Here is a 23,721-nt window from a genome sequence, read left to right as displayed (position 1 = left end):
CTCTAGTGGTCATTAGTGATTTGACTCTGGAGCTTCTGTCTTTTCCTATATCCTCACCTGGGCCGTTAGTTCAGGGGCGTTGCTATATAAGCTCCCTGGACCTTCAGTTCAATGCCTGGCATCGTTGATATCAGAGCTAATCTGTTGTGCTCTTGTCCTATGATCCTGGTTCCTGTATTTCAAGCTAAGTCTGCTTCCTTGCTTTTTGCTTTTGTTTTGTTTGGTATTTTTGTCCAGCTTGTTCCAATCTGTATCCTGACCTTTGCTGGAAGCTCTAGGGGGCTGGTGTTCTCCCCCCGGACCGTTAGACGGTTCGGGGGTTCTTGAATCTCCAGCGTGGATTTTTATAGGGTTTTTGTTGACCAGATAAGTTATCTTGCTATATTCTGCTATTAGTAAGCTGGCCTCTCTTTGCTGAACCTGGTTCATTTCTGTGTTTGTCATTTCCTCTTACCTCACCGTTATTATTTGTGGGGGGCTTGTATCTTGCTTTGGGGTCCCTTTCTCTGGAGGCAAGAGAGGTCTTTGTTTTCTTCTCCTAGGGGTAGTTAGATTCTCCGGCTGGCGCGAGTCATCTAGCGATCACCGTAGGCATGATCCCCGGCTACTTCTAGTGTTGGCGTTAGGAGTAGCTATTTGGTCAACCCAGTTACCACAGCCCTATGAGCTGGATTTTTGAATCTCGCAGACTTACACGTTCCTCTGAGACCCTGTCCACTGGGGTCATAACACACCTACTCCTGAGAAAGTCTCTCATGCGGCTCCAAGGTCACCAGATCATAACAGGGGGGGGGAATGAGCCATGCATACAGGAAGGGGGGAATGAGCCATGCATACACAGGGGGGGGAAATGAGCCATACATACAGGGGGGGGGAATGAGCCTTGCATACAGGGGGGATATGAGCCATGCATGGGGGGGAATGGGCCATGCATACGGGGGGGGGGGAAATGAGCCATGCATACAGGGGGGAGGGAATGAGCCATGCATACAGGGGGAGAGGGGATATGAGCCATGCATACAGGGGGGGGAATGAGCCATGCATACAGGGGGGGGAATGAGCCATGCATACAGTGGGGGGGAATGAGCCATGCATACAGGGGGAGAGGGGAAATGAGCCATGCATACAGGGGGGGGAATGAGCCATGCATACAGGGGGGGAATGAGCCATGCATACAGGGGGGGGAATGAGCCATGCATACGGGGGGGGAATGAGCCATGCATACAGGGGGGGGAATGAGCCATGCATACAGTGGGGGGGAATGAGCCATGCATACAGGGGGAGAGGGGAAATGAGCCATGCATACAGGGGGGGGAATGAGCCATGCATACAGGGGGGGGAATGAGCCATGCATACGGGGGGGAATGAGCCATGCATACGGGGGGGGGGAAATGAGCCATGCATACGGGGGGGGGGGGAATGAGCCATGCATACAGGGGGGGGAAATGAGCCATGCATACAGGGGGGGGGAAATGAGCCATGCATACAGGGGGGGGGGAAATGAGCCATGCATACAGGAGGGGGAAATATGAGCCATGCATTCGGGGGGGAATATGAGCCATGCATACAGGAGGGGGAATATTAGCCATGCTTACAGGGGGGGAATATGAGCCATGCATACAGGAGGGGGGAATATGAGCCATGCATACAGGGGGAGGGGGAATATGAGCCATGCATACAGGGGGGGAATATGAGCCATGCATACAGGAGGGGGGAATATGAGCCATGCATACAGGGGGAATATGAGCCATGCATACAGGGGGGGGAATATGAGCCATGCATACAGGGGGGGAATATGAGCCATTCATACAGGAGGAAGGAATATGAGCCATGCATACAGGGGGAGGGGGAATATGAGACATGCATACAGGGGGGGGAATATGAGCCATGCATACAGGGGGGGAATATGAGCCATGCTTACAGGGGGGAATATGAGCCATGCATACAGGGGGGAATATGAGCCATGCATACAGGGGGGATATGAGCCATGCATACAGGAGAGGGGGGTCATTATACAGTATTAAGCATCATGTGTGGCCATTATACAGTATGGAGCATAATGTGGCCATTATACAGTATGGAGCATTATGTGTGGCCATTATACAGTATGGGGCACTGTGTGGCCATTATACAGTATGGAGCATCATGTGTGGTCATTATACAGTATTGAGAATCATGTGCGGTCATTATACAGTATTGAGAATCATGTGCGGTCATTATACAGTATTGAGCATCATGTGTCGGTATCAGGGGTCGGTATTGGGACCTGTTCTCTTCAACATATTCATTAATGATCTGGTAGAAGGTTTACACAGTAAAATATTGATATTTGCAGATGATACAAAACTATGTAAAGCAGTTAATACAAGAGAAGATAGTATTCTGCTACAGATGGATCTGGATAAGTTGGAAACTTGGGCTGAAAGGTGGCAGATGAGGTTTAACAATGATAAATGTAAGGTTATACACATGGGAAGAAGGAATCAATATCACCATTACACACTGAACGGGAAACCACTGGGTAAATCTGACAGGGAGAAGGACTTGGGGATCCTAGTTAATGATAAACTTACCTGGAGCAGCCAGTGCCAGGCAGCAGCTGCCAAGGCAAACAGGATCATGGGGTGCATTAAAAGAGGTCTGGATACACATGATGAGAGCATTATACTGCCTCTGTACAAATCCCTAGTTAGACCGCACATGGAGTACTGTGTCCAGTTTTGGGCACCGGTGCTCAGGAAGGATATAATGGAACTAGAGAGAGTACAAAGGAGGGCAACAAAGTTAATAAAGGGGATGGGAGAACTACAATACCCAGATAGATTAGCGAAATTAGGATTATTTAGTCTAGAAAAAAGACGACTGAGGGGCGATCTAATAACCATGTATAAGTATATAAGGGGACAATACAAATATCTCGCTGAGGATCTGTTTATACCAAGGAAGGTGACGGGCACAAGGGGGCATTCTTTGCATCTGGAGGAGAGAAGGTTTTTCCACCAACGTAGAAGAGGATTCTTTACTGTTAGGGCAGTGAGAATCTGGAATTGCTTGCCTGAGGAGGTGGTGATGGCGAACTCAGTCGAGGGGTTCAAGAGAGGCCTGGATGTCTTCCTGGAGCAGAACAATATTGTATCATACAATTATTAGGTTCTGTAGAAGTATGTAGATCTGGGGATTTATTATGATGGAATATAGGAATATAGGCTGAACTGGATGGACAAATGTCTTTTTTCGGCCTTACTAACTATGTTACTATGTTACTATGTTACTATGTGCAGTCATTATACAGTATGCAGCATCATGTGCGGTCATTATACAGTAGGCAGCATCATGTGCGGTTATTATACAGTATGGAGCATCGTGTGTGGCCATTATACAGTATGGGGCACTGTGTGGCCATATTTTTTTGTTTATAATTATTGTATATGAAACAGTGTGATCAGCTGTGCTAAATGGGCGTGGTTGGGACGTGGATATGGGTGTGACTAATTATGAATGGGTGTGGTCAGAGGCGTGGCCTAAAATTTGCCACGGCGCACTTCATGCGCCGCAAACTTTGTTCCTCTTTCCCGTCTTCAAAAGTTGGGAGGTGTGGTATAATACAGTATGTAATTCAGGATCAGTAATGTAATGTATGTACACAGTGACTCCACCAGCAGAATAGTGAGTGCAGCTCTGGAGTATTATAGAGGATGTAACTCAGGATCAGTACAGGATCAGTAGTGTAGTGTATGTACACAGTGACTCAAATTTTACAGTAGATTACATCTACATATATAATCGCCAGTTGGGACTTCTGGACGCTGTCCCCAAATCCCATAAGGCACCGCAGCAGTGTCACTTGCGCAGGCACAGTTCATGGCTGCAAGGCCACGAACTGCGCCTGCGAAAGTGACATCCACGTCACCACTATTCCCACGCATGCGCAGTAACAGCTACAACTGCACACATACACAGATGTTAATTTCACCGCACTCCCGATGTGAAAGCATTCGGCCTATTTCTAGTCTATATATAAACTAGTATTCAAATGCGAATTACACTTTATATGTCTTCAGTACTGATCCATCAAACATAGAGGAGAGATGAGAATACCATCAGACATCACATTTTCATAAAGAAACTAACATGATTTACCATTAGGGAGGTCAGTAATGAGGGTCTGAGGGGTAATTACTGCCTGTAGCTGGCAGACCCTTACATTACATGAAGATGCTGTGAGTCAGTGCAGGAGGTGTCAGGGTGGAGGGGAAGGTCAGTGCTTTGTCATCGGTGATTCACAAGAGTTGCTAGTTGTGTCTAAGAAAAGCTGATATTTCAGTGAATGATTCCAGAGCTTGGAAAGATGGAAATGTGACACATAGAACAAACATATTTCCCCGATCACTCGGAGCTGCGCACAGACTGGGGGTTTCACGTTTAAGGGGCTTTCAATATTACATTTGTTTTTCAGTCCTATTGTTTTCCAAATGTAAAAATAATCAGGCGTAGCTATCGTCCCCTTCTCCGAGCAATTACTTACAGACGGCAGCAGTCACAAATACAGTGCAAGTGACTGAGAGTGATCCTGATACAGATAGCTCCCACAGCACATCAAGCCACAGTACAGGGATAATGCACACAGTGATGTCACAGTACAGGGATAATACACACAGTGATGTCACAGTACAGGGATAATACACACAGTGATGTTACAGTACAGAGATAATTCACACAGTCCAGAGATAATACACACAGTGATGTCACATTACAGGGATAATGCACACAGTGATGTCACAGTATGGGGATAATACACACAGTGATGTCACAGTACAGGGATAATGCACACAGTGATGTCACAGTACAGGGATAATGCACACAGTGATGTCACAGTATGGGGATAATACACACAATGATGTCACAGTACAGAGATAATTCACACAGTACAGGGATAATGCACACAGTGATGTCACAGTACAGGGATAATGCATACAGTGATGTCACAGTATGGGGATAATACACACAGCGATGTCACAGTACAGGGATAATGCACACAGTGATATCACAGTACAGGGATAATACACACAGTGATGTCACAGTACAGGGGTAATACACACAGTGATGTCACAGTACAGAGATAATTCACACAGTACAGGGATAATGAACACAGTGATGTCACAGTACAGGGATAATGCACACAGTGATGTCACAGTACAGGGATAATGCACACAGTGATGTCACAGTACAGGGATAATGCATACAGTGATGTCACAGTATGGGGATAATACACACAGCGATGTCACAGTACAGGGATAATGCACACAGTGATGTCACAGTACAGGGATAATACACACAGTGATGTCACAGTACAGGGGTAATACACACAGTGATGTCACAGTACAGAGATAATTCACACAGTACAGGGATAATGAACACAGTGATGTCACAGTACAGGGATAATGCACACAGTGATGTCACAGTACAGGGATAATGCACACAGTGATGTCACAGTACAGGGATAATACACACAGTGATGTCACAGTACAGGGATAATACACACAGTGATGTCACAGTACAGAGATAATTCACACAGTACAGGGATAATGAACACAGTGATGTCACAGTACAGGGATAATGCACACAGTAATGTCACAGTATGGGGATAATGCACACAGTGATGTCACAGTACAGGGATAATGCACACAGTGATGTCACAGTACAGGGATAATGCACACAGTGATGTCACAGTATGGGGATAATACACACAGTGATGTCACAGTACAGGGATAATGCACACAGTGATGTCACAGTACAGAGATAATTCACACAGTACAGGGATAATGCACACAGTGATGTCACAGTACAGGGATAATGCACAAAGTGATGTTACAGTATGGGGATAATACACACAGTGATGTCACAATACAGGGATAATGAACATAGTGATGTCACAGTACAGGGATAATGCACACAGTACAGGGATAATGCACACAGTGATGTCACAGTAAGGGGATACTACACACAGTGATGTCACAGTACAGGGATAATGCACACACTGATGTCACAGTACAGGGATAATACACAGTGATGTCACAGTACAGGGATAATACACACAGTGATGTCACAGTACAGGGACAATGCACACAGTGATGTCACAGTACAGGGATAATACACACAGTGATGTCAGAGTACAGGGATAATACACACAGTGATGTCATAGTACAGGGATAATGCACACAGTGATATCACAGTACAGGGATAATGCACACAGTGATGTCACAGTACAGGGATAATGCACACAGTGATGTCATAGTACAGGGATAATACACACAGTGATGTCACAGTACAGGGATAATGCACACAGTGATGTCACAGTACAGGGATAATGCACACAGTGATGTCATAGTACAGGGATAATACACACAGTGATGTCACAGTACAGGGATAATGCACACAGTGATGTCACAGTACAGGGATAATGCACACAGTGATGTCACAGTACAGGGATAATGAACACAGTGATGTCATAGTACAGGGATAATACACACAGTGATGTCACAGTACAGGGATAATGCACACAGTGATGTCACAGTACAGGGATAATGCACACATGACATCACACACAGTAATCGATGAGGAGTAATAGTGCAGCCATGTTCTGTTACGTCGGTTGCCTGTACTGACTCTCCGGCCGCCATCTACAGTATAGGATAGGTGAAGTGATATCAGTCCTGCGCTTCAGTCACAGATTGAAGCTTTCAGTGAAAATGCACTAGATATAAAGGTAATAAATGCTGGATAAGGCCTCTTTCATACTTCCGTCGGTACAGGGCCGTCGCTAAGCGGACGTTGTGCAAATTCTGTAGAGTCCCAGGGAGGAGGGGGCGGAGTTCCGGCCGCGCATGCGCGGTAGGAAATACAGGACACAACGTACGAAAAAACGTTCCCTTGAACGTTTTTTCGCTATGACGGTCCGCCAAATACCGACGCATCCAGTGCACGACGTATGGAACGTGTGTCCATACGTCATGATGCGTCAGTAATACAAGTCTATGTGCAAAAAATGCATCCTGCGGGCAACTTTGCAGGATGCGTTTTTTCCACAGAACAACGCATTGCGACAGCCCTTAAACGACGGAAGTGTGAAAGAAGCCTTAGACTTCTTAAAACTGTTTTGTTTTGTTTTTCTTGCCCTGAAAGACAATATTTACAATGGACAAAGTACAAGTGTGAGTAAGGCTACTTTCACTCTAGCGTCGGGCACTGCACGTCGCAGTGCGTCCTTGTGGATAAAAAACGCATCCTGCAAAGTTGCTCGCAGGATGCGTTTTTTCTCCATAGACTTTTATTAGCGACGCATTGCGACGCAGTGCCACACGTCACAACCGTCGTGCGACGGTTGCGTCGTGTTTTTGCGCACCACCGCCACAAAAAAAGTTACATGTAACTTTTTTTGTGCGTCGGGACCGCCATTTTCGACCGTGCATGTGTAGCGCCCCCACTGCCGCAGGGCCGAGGGGTACCCGGTACCGGGCCTCTGAGTCTCTGCTCTGGGGTTGTCACGGTGGCTAGACCCGGTCCGTGACCCTGCTGTGGGGCGTACAGTGATAGATGTAGATAGTGGTGGTGGTGCGGTGCAGTAAATAACGAGGACACCAGGTTGCAGTCTCTTTACCTCTTTACTGAAGGTCTCTGGGTCCTCAGTCCGGAATACGGTTCACCAGGCTGCGCAAGTCCGGCCGGTCCGATGGCACCTCCAGATTTCTCCTTGCAGGTGGAAATCTGTGCCTTCCTGCTAGCGCTATGTGTTGTGGTCCTCCCCTGCTGTGCTTACGGGATAGTCCCCACAACTGTTGTGTCTGTTTCTCGTGTTCCCTCACAACAACTCGATTAGATGATGTTCTGCTAATCCTCCGTCCCTCCCGGTGTTATGGTTGGGACGCACCCGTATGACGGGTAGGCTCGGAGCTCTTCCGGGACCCTAGAGTCGCCCCTCTCCACAGGTTGCCCCCCAAGTCTGCATAGGTGATTTATGTGAGACAGCCCGCCTGTGACTGACTGTCCTGCCATTGGTTTGAAGTATTGCTTGGAGCTAGATATATGAATACTTCCTCGGCGTTCCGGCCGCCGGTTGTGCGCCTCAGTAGGATGTTGCCTCGGTCTTACAGCACGACTCCTACTGGTAATCTCCTTCTTGCATTGATCTCGTTTCTCACTCAGCACAATATATCTCGCTTCTGATCCTTTCTTAGGGCACCGCCGCTATGCTGAGCAGGCACGGTCCCGTGACGTTCTTTCTTGTTGCCAGGCCTCTGTCAGGGTCCCAAACCTGACAGGGACCCTACCGAATCTTCCCCACAACACCCCCTGCCACAAGGTGTTGCCTGGTTTCAACCCAGTCAGCTTTCTGAACTAACTTCCTGCCTGACCCCCAGTTTACCCACACGGTGAGGAGTGGCCTAATAAATAGCACCCTTAGCTCCCCCTGGAGGCCCGACTGTGAAATGTATTGGTGTATGTGATACCTGGTCAGATGAACTCCTTCAGTGCCATCAGACGTACCATAGCCCCCCTTAGCGGCGGAGCCACAGTACTGCAACGACCAGGACTCTGGGGCGCTGCACTCCCCCCCGGTTAAATCCAGTACTCCGGGACTGGGAAGAAAACAACAATACATGTCAGCAAAAAGACATACAATTTTTGTGAGTGCAATAACAATAAGCATATTTGAACAGAGCTTCCCTTTATGGGAGGTGAGGACACTTAAACGTTACAAACATGGTTAAATACTTTCAAATAACTTTTCTTACCCAACCGGGTACTCTACTAAGTGCAAAATTTTTAAACATTAATTCAACATTGCCTTTAAGGATGTACACTCTGAATCCACTAAAGACCTTCTTATAACACATTATAAGGCTTAAGCAACTGTGCTACATTCTCCTACTTTATGTCTGCAGGACCGCCTGTCCTAACGGCTCCAGACCTACTGCCTCTCCTTTCTATTACAGGACCGCTCCTTTCAGCCCGGGCCTTCTGTCCTTCCACTACTATACACAGTATAGAACATGTTTTTCTTTCAGTTTGAGATCGCTGAGCCATCTCTCTATGGCTCCTAAGAGGACTCACCACTAACCCCTACGGGTTCACTTCCTGTCCTCATTCTTCTATTAACATTATTGAACATTTCTTACAATTAACTATTTAGTTACATTTAACTCTTACATATCAGCATTTTTACTTTCACTTTTAAGACATTATCACCATCTAACTGTCTTAAGGCAATACTTTTCTTAATTGCAACATGTGAACATCCCCTTTAAGAGGGGACCAAGTCTCTATGAGGTAGTGCAACTTTTCAAGCTGCAAGTCCGTACGCAGCAAGGACTCCGGTGCTGTTTCCAGGAACAGTTTCTTCGCAAAGAGTCCGTCTTTTATGTAGAACCAGTAGGGAGCACCTTTAAGAAGGTGCAAACTATGTACAAGGAGTTTGTATCATGCATTGTTCATGATTCAGCAGTTCTTTGATAACTTGTGCAAAATGTAGAAAACAAACAAAAAGGAATAGGGATCCCGGGTCAACAAAGGGATCCCCTTAAGAATAACCCTAGATGGGTTTTAGAGCAGCAAAAAGCGGGGAAACAAACAGTTAACTATTTACATTTTCAGGTTTCCGAGGTTTAGTTGGACGGCTTCCAGGGCTGCACCTGGCACTTAACCCTTCTTGGCCTGGGAAGAGTGAGGTCCAGGGTTACACCCAGTGCTGGACAAACGCCGTTAACCCGTCTTTCATGTACGGTTAAATCATGCGCAGCGATGGATGTCTGCACAGCTTGAGTATGGGCATTTGCTGCAGCAGAGGTAGCGGTTTCTGCAAGATCAGTCACTGGAACGGAGTCAGCAGCTGTGGCACTAGCAGTCACTGGAGTGGTGTCGGTCGTCAGGGCAGGGTCATTCTTCATACCTGCTTCAGATGCGGTTCCTCCGGTGCCGATCTGCTCCGTCTCCACTGGGGTCTGTAGCGCTGGTTGCAGGGCCTTGCGCTGCGGCATTGTCATCTCCGTTTGCAGCATCTCGCTTTCCGGCAGGGCCTTGCTTTCTGGCTTCGGAGCGCTGGAACTTCTTTCTTGCTCCGGACCAGACAAGGCTGCCAACAGACGTCTGATGAGGCTCCCGATAAAGGTCTTCTTCCACCCGGCCTCAGTGCTCAGCTGCGTCCGCCGGAGTTGGTCGCCGAGCTCGTCCACTCCGGCCTGCAGGAAGTCAGAGCCAACAGGTGATGCCTGGCCGCGGTATCTCTCTGGGTAGCTGGGGGAGTCCTCTGCTCCGACCCCACACTCCGGCTCCGGGCGGCTCGCCATGGCGTCTCCCACGCAGCTCACTTCTTCTTCCTGATCCTTTTCCCGCTCTCTCCTTCGTGGGCGGTTTCGCTTTTGTTGTCTCCGCCCCCCATTGAGGATCAGTAGGCGGATCTCGGCTGCTGACGGACACGTCCTCAAGGGGCAGAAATATTTAGACTGGGCGGCCATTGTCTTTCGCGCTCTTCAGTTTGTTTACGCCCACTTCCACGCCCTTCTTCTTCTCCTGCGCTCTCCTTAGCGCTGTAATGGCGGCGGTTTTGGCGGGAACTTTTGGCGGCAAGTGGCAATACACAGTCTTTGCAATAAGTCACAGTCCAAGTATAATAAATCACAGTTCCAAGGCACACATGACCTGATTCTTCAGGCTTAAGTAGATCCTGTTCGTGACGCCAAGTTGTAGCGCCCCCACTGCCGCAGGGCCGAGGGGTACCCGGTACCGGGCCTCTGAGTCTCTGCTCTGGGGTTGTCACGGTGGCTAGACCCGGTCCGTGACCCTGCTGTGGGGCGTACAGTGATAGATGTAGATAGTGGTGGTGGTGCGGTGCAGTAAATAACGAGGACACCAGGTTGCAGTCTCTTTACCTCTTTACTGAAGGTCTCTGGGTCCTCAGTCCGGAATACGGTTCACCAGGCTGCGCAAGTCCGGCCGGTCCGATGGCACCTCCAGAGTTCTCCTTGCAGGTGGAAATCTGTGCCTTCCTGCTAGCGCTTGTGTGTTGTGGTCCTCCCCTGCTGTGCTTACGGGATAGTCCCCACAACTGTTGTGTCTGTTTCTCGTGTTCCCTCACAACAACTCGATTAGATGATGTTCTGCTAATCCTCCGTCCCTCCCGGTGTTATGGTTGGGACGCACCCGTATGACGGGTAGGCTCGGAGCTCTTCCGGGACCCTAGAGTCGCCCCTCTCCACAGGTTGCCCCCCAAGTCTGCATAGGTGATTTAGGTGAGACAGCCCGCCTGTGACTGACTGTCCTGCCGTTGGTTTGAAGTATTGCTTGGAGCTAGATATATGAATACTTCCTCGGCGTTCCGGCCGCCGGTTGTGCGCCTCAGTAGGATGTTGCCTCGGTCTTACAGCACGACTCCTACTGGTAATCTCCTTCTTGCTTTGATCTCGTTTCTCACTCAGCACAATATATCTCGCTTCTGATCCTTTCTTAGGGCACCGCCGCTATGCTGAGCAGGCACGGTCCCATGACGTTCTTTCTTGTTGCCAGGCCTCTGTCAGGGTCCCAAACCTGACAGGGACCCTACCGAATCTTCCCCACAACACCCCCTGCCACAAGGTGTTGCCTGGTTCCAACCCAGTCAGCTTTCTGAACTCACTTCCTGCCTGACCCCCAGTTTACCCACAGTGGTGAGGAGTGGCCTAATAAATAGCACCCTTAGCTCCCCCTGGAGGCCCGACTGTGAAATGTATTGGTGTATGTGATACCTGGTCAGATGAACTCCTTCAGTGCCATCAGACGTACCATAGCCCCCCTTAGCGGCGGAGCCACAGTACTGCAACGACCAGGACTCTGGGGCGCTGCACATGCGCGGCCGAAACTCCGCCCCCTCTTCCCCGGACCTTACAATGAAGCCTCGGAAGCGTCTTAAGACTGCTTCCGCTGCCAACGTCGGGCATTTTCTTCACAGTATGCGTCGGTACGTCGGGCGTACCGACGCTAGTGTGAAAGTAGCCTTAGACGCAGCATTCTTCTACAAGTCAGAGCAGAGGAACAGCACTGGAGGAGGGGAATCGCTTTCACGTATAGTAAAATTTCTCTAATCCAGCATCCGATAATCAGGTCTCAATAATCCAAAATGTCTGAGACTGAGCAGAGAACCAGTTAGGAGATGCGTCTGGCCCTTGGGGATTTCTTCCTCTTAGGCAACGTTCACACGAGGAGTTTTTCATGTTGCAGATTTTCTGCACCCATTAAAAAAGGTTACTTGCATTTTTTAGAAAACTCAACAAAAACTGATAGTGGAACAAAGCCTAAGGCTATGTGCACACTTTGCGGTTTTTGCTGCGCATCCGCAGCGTTTTTGACGCTGCGGATCCGCAGCAGTTTTCCATGCGGTGTACAGTACAATGTTAACCTATGGAAAACAAAAAACGCTGTGCACAGGCTGCGGGATAAAAACACGCGGAAACGCCGCAGGTTTTTTTCCGCAGCATGTCAATTCTTTGTGCGGAATCCGCAGCGGTTTGGCACCTGCTCTATATTAAAAAACCGCAGGTGTCTAAAACCGCAGTGGAAACCGCACAAAAAAGCGCGATAAATCCGCAGTACTTTTTGCACTGCGGATTTAATCAAATCCGCTGCGGAAAATTCCGCAATGGAATCCGCAGCGTGTGCACATGGCCTTAAGGTTCTCTCTCGTTACCCACAATAGTTATCTAGGAATAACCACCAAAAATCCACCATATCCAATAAGTAGTCATCCGGCCCCATATTGCACCGTGCCGTTCCTCCGCATGAAACCATCCTGGAGCTTCTTTACGTTGCATGTTTCACTCCTCTGTTATTCCTTCTAGAAATGTCTGAAGACGTTGACTATTAATTGTTTCTAGTCCCTTTGTCAGAGGGTCTCACTGATGCTTTACGATCGGAACTGACGCTATCGTTCTGTGTGGGGAGTCTGGGGACACACTGTGGACCCCTGAAACAGAAGCTCCCAGTTGTTCACTTTTTTATACATTTCCCGGAGGAATAACTGAGGCACAATGCAAAGTTCTAAATCAAAATTTCCAGAATTGTTTCATCTATGGGAAAATGCAAGTATTCTCTATAAATTCTCCGTTACAGATATGACATATGCCTGTATGAAATATTTTATTAAAGTGAATTGTCAGTTCTGTGACCCATGGAAAAGAACTAAAGAAAAGCTTTCCAATCCAGACTGTCCTCTGCATCTGACCCAGATTCACTATGTTGCAAAATGTTTCACCCCCTTTATATATGTGACACATATGCTCAACATTTTAAGCCACATCCTAAACCGTTACCAAGAGGGAAGTGCCCCAGTGTGTGTGCCATCATCGGGCCAGGCATATGGGCAGAGCAGTGGATATACCCTGCCCCAGATTACATAAGGGATTATAGGACAATGGCTGTTACACTACAATTTTAGCATTTTATGAAAATCACAGACTTGCATTGAAGTCTATGGGAGCAAAACTTTTGCAACTAGTGACCGATGCGTTGGTCACATTGCAAGTGGCGACACGGCCAGCCATTATGTTGACCTTCACTTTTCACGACCAATGTCACCGTGTAGCCCCAGCCTTCTGGCAAGATATGGTACAACTTCTACAAAAATTCATTTTTCCCCCTTCTTGTAACTGACTTTGTGACTTTTCCGGGACAGAATCATTGCTCCTGTATTTGTCAGTCATTGATGCGTCGCCTGAGCGTTACATGGTCTAATGGGGAGAGATAACACCGTCCTGTGGACAGACGTGCCGGGGCTGGAGGAGTTTTGTGGTCACTTTCCTGCCTGTTAATGAGGCTCAGCACCATCAGGCTACTCCTGTGCGAATCAATACGCGACAAAAATGATTTCTCTCCATTATTTATTCATGAAACCTGACGCGATCCTCCCGATATGTCAGTGTTACTGGAAAATACGCCATAGCGTGGCATTGTGACGAGGGCGTATATAGGAGGCATCGCTATAGGACACAATTACCTTTGCATCAGCTGGCGCCATCATTACATTATTATTTCGGCACTATACAGCACTGTGGTGTGAGGACTTTTTGTGTTGGCACACTATGGCGTTATAATGCAGGCAGTGAATATAATATTATGTGAACACTACGTGGTGCTATTATTTAGATATAACAGGTCACTATTATTTTGGCTGAATTATGGCACACTGTTGCCTGGACCCTGTTTGGCACACTGTTGCCTGGGCACTGTTTGCCACACTGTTATGTGATAGGGGGCCAGGGCCATAGTCATGGCCGAGGATACTGGGGCGTCTGTGCTCTGGCCTCCCTTCACTTGAAAATAATGTCCATTACTTTGCGTATCTGTGGCTTCTCTTCATGCCCCGTCAGGGTCTCCTCTGCTCTGCTGTAGGCTCCCTTTAGACAAAGTTGCACAGATTAATACACAGTCCTTTTCAACTTTCATATAAACAACTTTACTATTTTCTTTACACAGCACATCCATATTCTTCACAGCATTTACAACAGGTTTCACATTGCACATTTCTTCCTCTTTCCCTGCACTTTCCTTTCTGTCACACACAGCATATACACTGGTCGAACGGTACCGCACGGTTCCTCAGCGTCCTCCCAATTCGGCTCTGCTACGGATAGACCTTCATTAGTCTGTTTCGCCCCAGACAAGAGATTATCAGCCTCCGAAGTCAGTGGCCACTTGGCGAGTGACCTGCCCATCTGTCCTGTACTTTGCGACGACTCTTCTGATCCAAGCTCACTGCATCTGATCATTCCCTCAGCCGTTTTGACCCGGTTCTGAGGGCATCTGCCCATGCTATAAGCTGCCACATACTGGAGCTACCTGTGTCCTCGTCCTGTCACTGCGTTGCATAAGAAAAGAAGGAGGGCACTCACCGATCTGAAGCTTGACTTTGCTTTATTAAATGTTCATTAAAACATCATGGCCGGGAGAGTAAACAAGGAGCTCCTGTGAGCAGTGTGAAGACGACAGCTGTTTTGCGCTTTCACTGCGCTTCCACGGGTCTCCCAGCCATGATGTTTTAATGAACATTTAATAAAGCAAAGTCAAGCTTCAGATCGGTGAGTGCCCTCCTTCCTTTCTTATGCAATGCACTGATTTTCATGTGATTTCTGGAGGAGCACCCGGTAGCTTGTGGTGGAATTTGGACCGCTTTTCTGCATGAAAGCACTTGATGTGCACAGAGGCTGAAGTTCTCCAAGTGGAAGGTAGTGCCGTCCCTCTTTTTTCTTTTTCTTTTGTCAAAGAATTCTCGTCCTGTCACTGTTTCTGTCTTTAGTCTCCTTGCTTGCTACTCTACTGGCCTGTTACCGATCAGGTCTGATGCTGCAGATGGCTGGGCTTCTCTCTTAGCGAACGATGTGCAGTCGCTGCTATTGCCCCGGGCACTTAAGCCTGTGTGGACTGTCTGGGCACCCTGGCTCTTCTGACTCAAATCAGGAAATCCTCCCTGTCTTAGCTGCAGCTGACCCCTCCTATGTTTAACTGTATTCTATTACTTTTACTAAAATGCCCCATCTAGTGGCCAGAAACCACTACTACACTTTCGCTATTAGTGAGTGCACTCTATAGCAAATATATACATTACATTACACACTTACCTGGGCCCTGTTTGGCACACTGTTACCTGGGCCCTGTTTAGCAAACTGTTACCTGGGCACTGTTTGGCACACTGTTACCTGGGCACTGTTTGGCACTATTACCTGGGCACTGTTTGCCACACTGCTACCTTGGCACTTTTTTTGCCACACTGTTACCCAGGCACTGTTTAGCACACTGTTACCCGAGCACTGTTTGGCACACTGTTACCTGGACCCTGTTTGGCACACTGTTACCTGGGCACTGTTTGCCACACTGTTACCTAGGCACTGTTTGGCACACTGTTACCTGGGTACTGTTTGGCACTATTACCTGGGCACTGTTTGGCACACTGTTACCTGGGTACTGTTTGGCACTATTACCTGGGCACTGTTTGGCACTATTACCTGGGTACTGTTTGGCACACTGTTACCTGGGCCCTGTTTGCCACACTGTTACCTTGGCACTGTTTGGCACACTGTTACATGGGCACTGTTTGGCACTATTACCTGGGCACTGTTTAGCACACTGTTACCTGGGCCCTGTTTGCCACACTGTTACCTGGGCACTGTTTGCCACACTGTTACCTGGGCACTGTTTACCACATGGTTATCTCGGCACTGTTTGCCACACTGTTACCTCGACACTGTTTGGCACTATTATCTGGGCACTATTTGCTACACTGTTACCTTGGCCACACTGTTACCTTGGCACACTGTTACCTGGGCACTGTTTGGCACTATTACCTGGGCACTGTTTGGCACACTTACCTGGGCACTGTTTGGCACACTGTTACCTGGGCACTGTTTGGCACATTGTTTGACACTATTACCTGGGAACTGTTTGCCACACTGTTACCTTGGCACTGTTACCTGGGTACTATTTGCCACACTATTACCTGGGCACAGTTTGGAACACTGTTACCTGGGCCCTGTTTGGCAGACTGTTACCCGGGCACTGTTTGGCACACTGTTACCTGGACCCTGTTTGGCACACTGTTACCTAGGCACTGATTGTCACTATTACCTGGGCACTGTTTTCCACACTGTTACCTTGGCACTGTTTGTCACACTTACCTGGGTACTGTTTGGCACACTGATACGTGGGCCCTGTTTGCCACACTGTTACCTGGGCCCTGTTTGGCACACTGTTACCTGGGTACTGTTTGGCACTATTACCTGGGCACTGTTTGGCACTATTACCTGGGTACTGTTTGGCACACTGTTACCTGGGCACAGTTTGGAACACTGTTACCTGGGCCCTGTTTGGCACACTGTTACCTGGGCACTGTTTGGCACACTGTTACCTAGGCACTGTTTGGCACTATTACCTGGGCCCTGTTTGGCACACTGTTACCTGGGCCCTGTTTGCCATACTATTGCCTGTTACCTGGGCACTGTTTGGCATACTGTTACCTGCGCACTGTTTGCCACACTGTTACCTGGGCACTGTTTGCCACACTGTTACCTGGGCACTGTTTACCACACTGTCACCTGGGCACTGATTGGCACACTGTTACCTGGGCACTGATTGGCACACTGTTACCTGGGCACTGTTTGCTACACTGTTACCTCGGCACTGTTTGCCACACTGTTACCCAGGCACTGTTTGGCACTATTACCTGGGCACTGTTTGCCACACTTACCTGGGCCCTGTTTGGCGCACTGTTACCCGGGCACTGTTTGGCACTGTTACCTGGGCACTGTTTGCCACACTGTTACCTGGGCACTGTTTGCCACACTGTTAGCCACATTGTTACCCAGGCACTGTTTGGCACTATTACCTGGGCACTGTTTGCCACACTGTTACCTGGGCCCTGTTTGCCACACTGTTACCTGGGCACTGTTTGCCACACTGTTACCTCGGCACTGTTTGCCAAACTGTTACCTCGACACTGTTTGGCACTATTACCTGGGCACTGTTTGCCACACTGTTACCTGGGCACTATTTGCCACACTGTTACCTTGGCACTTTTTTGCCACACTGTTACCTGGGCACTGTTTGGCACACTGTTACCTGGGCACAGTTTGGAACACTGTTACCTGGACACTGTTTGGCACTCTGTTACCTGGACACTGTTTGGCACTATTACCTGAGCAGCACTGTTTGGCACACTTACCTGGGCACTGTTTGGCACACTGTTACCTGGGCACAGTTTGGAACACTGTTACCTGGGCCCTGTTTGTCACACTGTTACCTGGGCACTGTTTGGCACTATTACCTGAGCAGCACTGTTTGGCACACTTACCTGGGCACTGTTTGGCACACTGTTACCTTGGCACTGATTGGCACACTATTACCTGGGCACTGTTTGGTACTGTACTGTGGAATCAAACAAGCAAATTATGTAGGTACTTTACCACACTATGGTATGGGCACCATTGAGCACGTGGTCGTATTATTTCAGTATAGCAGGTCAGTCACTAAAAAATAGCACTATATATTGAAAAACTATCTTCCTCCCCATTCACTGTGTGGCACTATATTACACTATTGTGTAAGCACTGCATGGCACTATTAGGTAGCAATTTGTATGGTGCTAATAATAGAGTTGCATAAGACAATTACTTAGGTAACAGGCAGTACTATGATGTGGGCACCACAGAGCACTTTTTTTTATAGGCACAGTATGGCGCTACAAAGTATATCTTATGAACTCTATAGGGTGGTATTATTTATGCACAATAGGTCATGATTAATTTGGGATAAATTATAATATAATATATTGATAAGATCTCCTCCGCCCTCGCATCTTTTTCTGTATGGCAATGTATATTATGCAATTTTTAGGTACTATGATGTGAGCATCATAGTGCACATTTTATTTGTACATAAAGGCTCTACTATGTAGACATTGCATACAATATTATTTGAACACTATATAGCGGTAATATTTAGGAACAGTAGGTCACTATTACATATTGGAAAGTGCTTCTGATAATGTATAAAAAGTATTGACGCATTCCGTGGTACAATACCCCCCCGGACGTCATTCACACATCTTTTGACTTTGTGTTTTTCAGGTACGAGCTTATATGAACAGAGTGGACGGTGATAAAGGGGACGACAAAATGGACCTTTTGGCCTTGAGATTTTTGTCGGTGAATTCAATACTTGACCCGTGGATTTTTACCATCCTGCGCCCCTCCGTGCTCCGGCTGATGCGCTCGGTGCTATGTTGTCGGACCTCTTTTAGCACAGGGAGCATCCGAGGCTCCCCGTCCCTCAGCACCCGGCTGTCCACCAACACTAAGCTAAACTTTGCCGACACCACGTATGGGATTTCCCAGAAGAAGAATATATCTGATGGTAACAAAATTGCATGGGGAGAAAAAACGGACACCTAGGGATTGTAACAGCATAATAAACTGCCATGGCCGTCCTATGCTTCGTACATGACGGGCAGTGTCAGAGGAGCGCCAAGTAACGTCTGATTGAGATCATATAATAAAACAGTGCACGCCGTCAGCGACCACATCATGGAGGCGCACATTGGGGAGGGACTTCTGCTCTGAGGAAGGAGTCACTGATATGACCCCAGATATAGAGTGTCCGCTTGTAATAATCTACCTGTGCTCCTCATTGTAGTCAGACAGGAGAACCATAGTGCCTTCATCGTCCTGCGTGTAGTGCCATCGTGGCCGCTGGACCTGGGACCTGCAAACCGTTTGTGCTCGGGCAACTCTACCAATTTGCAGAAAAGTCCCATTATTAGCTAAGGCTGGCATCACAATACACAGCCCTACAGTCAGGACTCCGGACTGCCCCATATATGCCCATCCAGGGTCCCCTCCTATAGTGTCCACATGTCCCAATGGTACATGAGGTCGTTTTGATGGGACAACCACTTTACAAAATTGGGTCTGTCAGACATGCCCCCCTGAAAAACTACAGGTATGGAGGGCAAATTATAAAAACTATTCTTTCAGTGGTGGAAGGGACCCCAAATAAAAGAGCCACCTTGACAGAATGCAGCATTAGTGCTACACAAGTGGCTCTTTTAGTTACAAATGCCTGGGGGGTGACAGGTTCCCTTTAAATCAAGCTTTTATCCTTACTGGAACATTCACACCTGACATTTTAATGAGCCAAGCTCTAGATAGACAGCCATCCTGGCATGGTACTTTTTAAGAGTAGGTACACCAGTCCCATCTGGTCTAAGCTTGTACTGTGACATTTGACAGATCTGCTGTATATACAGTAACTTCTTAATCTCTTATCTCTCCTAAGGAACCACAGGGCATTGTCATCAGATTTCGGTTTGGCATGGTGCCACCGCCATGATGTATTCTTCTACCAAACGATCCTCCCTTATGTCATTTTTTTTTTTTTTTTTAAGAACTTAAGCACTTATAAAAAGTATCCCATATTCCCATAATGTCCTTATGTTTTGCACTTTCTAATGCTAAGGACGGATTATGGTGTCCAGGCAGCACTTATAATTATATTATAGATTTATAAAGCGTGATCTAGTATTGTGCCAATGACTATGCTAGAATTCCAGATTTTCAAGTGGAAAAATAAATGTTAAATTTTAGTCTAAAAGTGGCCAGTTTTACTCTCATTCTATTCCCGCTGTTCCTCTCACTATCTTGTTTTTTAGTTGTTTTTTTTTTTTTTTAAATCCGCCATACGGTTCCAGAGAAATGGGCCTTTTTATTTAGTGCTACTATTTTATGATCTCTCTAAAGGGGTGTGGCTTACAGAGTAATTATGCGGTGCAGCCTAGTCACCCCCCCAAGGACTCCTGTATGCCACACCCCTTTATAAAAACCATAACATGTAGCATGAAATATAAAAGCCCATATCTCTGATACCATATGGTGGATTTAAAAAAAAAAAAAAGGAATACTAAAAGGATCAGTGGGAATAAAAATAAGAGTAAAAACTTACCACTTTTAAACCAGCGACTGGTCCCCTTTAAAAGGTGATACCAGATTTATGGATGTTTTTAAAGCACTGCAATTTTCTTTTTTTTTTTGCACATTTTTTTTCGTGGTAGCTTTCCACTGTAAAATTGGAAATTAATTACAAATGGCCTTATTGTTAATAACCCAGACTCAATGTGGAACTAATTTCTAATGGTAGAGTGGAAAGTCACTGCCATAAGAAGTTTACTTGGTATATGTGAAGACCCTTTTGTGAAAAAAAAAATAGGAATTAAAATTTGTGAGTTTATGAAAAATAAGGAAAAAGAAATAACAATTGGACTTATATTAGAAAGACACTTTCCAGAAAGCACTTATTTTGTATTTTTCCACAGGCAGCAAATGTTTTGTTTGTGACTATATATGTATACAAAGCCGTTATTTAATTTAATGCGTCTACGTGTCGATTGTCCCTTTTATAATAAAACTGATTCAAATAAAACAATGTGAACGTTTACTTAAAGACGTCACAGGCAGATGTCAGCTGTGGCCTGAGACTATGAAAGAAGCTTTTCTGCTGTGTCTTGCCATGTTCATACAGGACACACATGGTCGGAGACTCCAGCTTAGCTGCATTGTCCAATGGAGTCTGCGGTGGTCTGAAATCCAGTTTATGTTTCATCACACGGTTAGACTTTAAATCCATCTTTTCACACTTTATGGTATGAATACAAGGTGTTTTTTGAAGTGTTCAAAATTGATTAATTTTTTTTAAGTGGAAAGCGCTCCAGGAAATGCTTTTTTGGGGGGTTCATGAAGAGTTTCAGGAGGAGTTTAGGATGAGTTTTGGTAAAATTTGGATGAGTTTTGGAAGAGTTTGGAAGGGTTTTGGAGGAGTTTTGAACGAGCTTTGGAAGGGTTTGTTCCCACTGATTCACACTATTAAGCTAGACTGACAGGTCTATCATATTGTGTATAGCGTCCCAGGAGCAACTAGCGGTGACATACTTCTTGAACTAGTCATTTCAACTCCAACTGTACTTTCAACATTTTTTCTCTAAAATGCGGCAGTGTTTCAAAGTAAAACACTGCAGAGTAATGCAGGAGCCGGTCTCTAATTCATGGTTCCGGTGATACGAGCAGCATAAATGATAGGAACGATCTCCTTTAAATGCTGAAGTCAGATTTACAACAAAACAGCTCTTTCGAATGTCCCTGTAGTCTTCAAGGAGCACTTCATTTCTTGACTAAGAGAAAGGTCGAGTGTGCCAGAGCGAGGAAGACAGCCGACAAAGCGAGCAAGACAGCCAACAGTGCGAGCAAGGCAACCACCAGAGCACGCAAGGCAACCGCCAGAGCGAGCAAGATAGCCGCCAGAGCGAGCAAGACAGTCGCCAGAGCGAGCAAGACAGTCGCCAGAGCGAGCAAGGCAGCCGCCAGAGCGAGCGAGACAGCCGCCAGAGTGAGCAATGCAGCCGCCAGAGCGAGCAATGTAGCCGCCAGAGCGAGCAATGCAGCCGCCAGAGCGAGCAATGCAGCCGCCAGAGCGAGCAATGCAGCCGCCAGAGCGAGCAATGCAGCCACCAGAGCGAGCAACGCAGCCAACAGAGCAAGCAAGGCAGCCGCCAAAGCGAGCAAGGCAGTCAGTAGAGCTGTAGTGATCAAGGATATATGAATTCCTAATCACTGTTGACCTCTACAGTAAATGAGTGTAATTATTAAAGTTGCCAAAGGTGTAATCTCTACCGGACCTGGAGGGTAAGGAGTTCAGCCCATATTCCCGAGCAGTCACTGCTTTTAACTCTATATGTAAAAAACTGTGATGGAACAAAGATCCCTTGGCTCCCTGCTCCGCCACTTACTCTGGTAATCACAGGTTGCTTAAGATCTGCGCCCTACAGAGGCTGGTGATGTACGGGTGATGTCAGGTGGCACAACAATATCAAATGATGAGTGGACTAAGAGGGCGATCTGGTCACTCGTTATAGGAGCACCATAATCACCAAGATTGGAGCATGGGATTCATCATTAATGTATGGAGGCAGAAAGAAGACATTGCTTTTGCGAGGGCCACAAAGGGGCATTATTATTATACGGGAGCACAAATGGCAAATAATTATTGTACAGGCAAAGAAGGACATTGCAAAGTGGGGATGACTTCTACATGGGAGCAGAAAGGGGCGCTATAACCGTGTGGAGGTAGAAGGGTGTGCGGTTAGGCGGAGGGGAATTATTACTATGCAGGGCAGTATGGGGGATGTTTATTGGAAAAAGTGATGAGCCAAGAATTTCTGTGTTAGCAAGACAAGGGGATAAAACAAGCGCAATAGGGTCTTAGCGGATAAAGCAGTGAGGTATTGGGGGTTGCAGCGGTGCCCACCTGGTGAGGTTCTGTACATCACAACAAAGGTTTGCGCTTTGGAAGTTAGTAGAGTCGGCTGCTGTAAGACCAACAGGCTGAATAATCCAATGTAGTGATCAAATGGAGGAAGAAACAGTTGTCAAAACTGCGATGCTGGTTCTGTATCCACAATAAAGAACAACACGTTTCGACGTTAATGGGCTTCTTCTCAGGAGAATTCCAATTGTTCGACTTACTGTGTTCTTCTAAAGAAGAAGCTTGTTAACTTCGAAACACGCTGAGATTAAAACCGCATGGATGATCAGCAGCAGCATATGGAATCTTTATTGTGAATACAGAACCAGCAGTGCAGTTTTTACCAACTATTTTTCCTCCATGTGAAGAATGTCCATGGGTACATTCTGCAGAAACAAGATGTTGATGGAGGAAGTTGTAATGATGGTCTGGGCCGGATGGAGAAGAACATGGGCAATGAACTAGAATCAGAGAGAACGTCACCGGTGAGTCACTGGATTTATCTGTACGCAGTAAACATATACAGGTCCTTCTCAAAAAATTAGCATATAGTGTTAAATTTCATTATTTACCATAATGTAATGATTACAATTAAACTTTCATATATTATAGATTCATTATCCACCAACTGAAATTTGTCAGGTCTTTTATTGTTTTAATACTGATGATTTTGGCATACAACTCCTGATAACCCAAAAAACCTGTCTCAATAAATTAGCATATCAAGAAAAGGTTCTCTAAATGACCTATTACCCTAATCTTCTGAATCAACTAATTAACTCTAAACACATGCAAAAGATACCTGAGGCTTTTAAAAACTCCCTGCCTGGTTCATTACTCAAAACCCCCATCATGGGT

General features: G+C 46.8%; 1 protein-coding gene across 1 annotated transcript in view; it reads left to right on the top strand.

Annotated features, from left to right (window-relative positions):
- The window catches only part of PTGER2 (prostaglandin E receptor 2), an 86,576-nt gene extending 65,598 nt beyond the window's left edge, over positions 1–20,978 (top strand). Inside the window, exon 2 of the mRNA XM_077270048.1 lies at positions 18,642–20,978. Coding sequence (XP_077126163.1) covers positions 18,642–18,965 — 324 coding nt within the window. The 3' untranslated portion in view covers positions 18,966–20,978. The remainder of the gene's footprint in view (positions 1–18,641) is intronic.
- Positions 20,979–23,721: the final 2,743 nt, after the last annotated feature.

The sequence above is a fragment of the Ranitomeya variabilis genome, chromosome 1 (genome assembly GCF_051348905.1).
Source record: "Ranitomeya variabilis isolate aRanVar5 chromosome 1, aRanVar5.hap1, whole genome shotgun sequence".
NCBI lineage: Eukaryota > Metazoa > Chordata > Amphibia > Anura > Dendrobatidae > Ranitomeya > Ranitomeya variabilis.
This window is presented reverse-complemented; position numbering and strand designations above follow the sequence as displayed.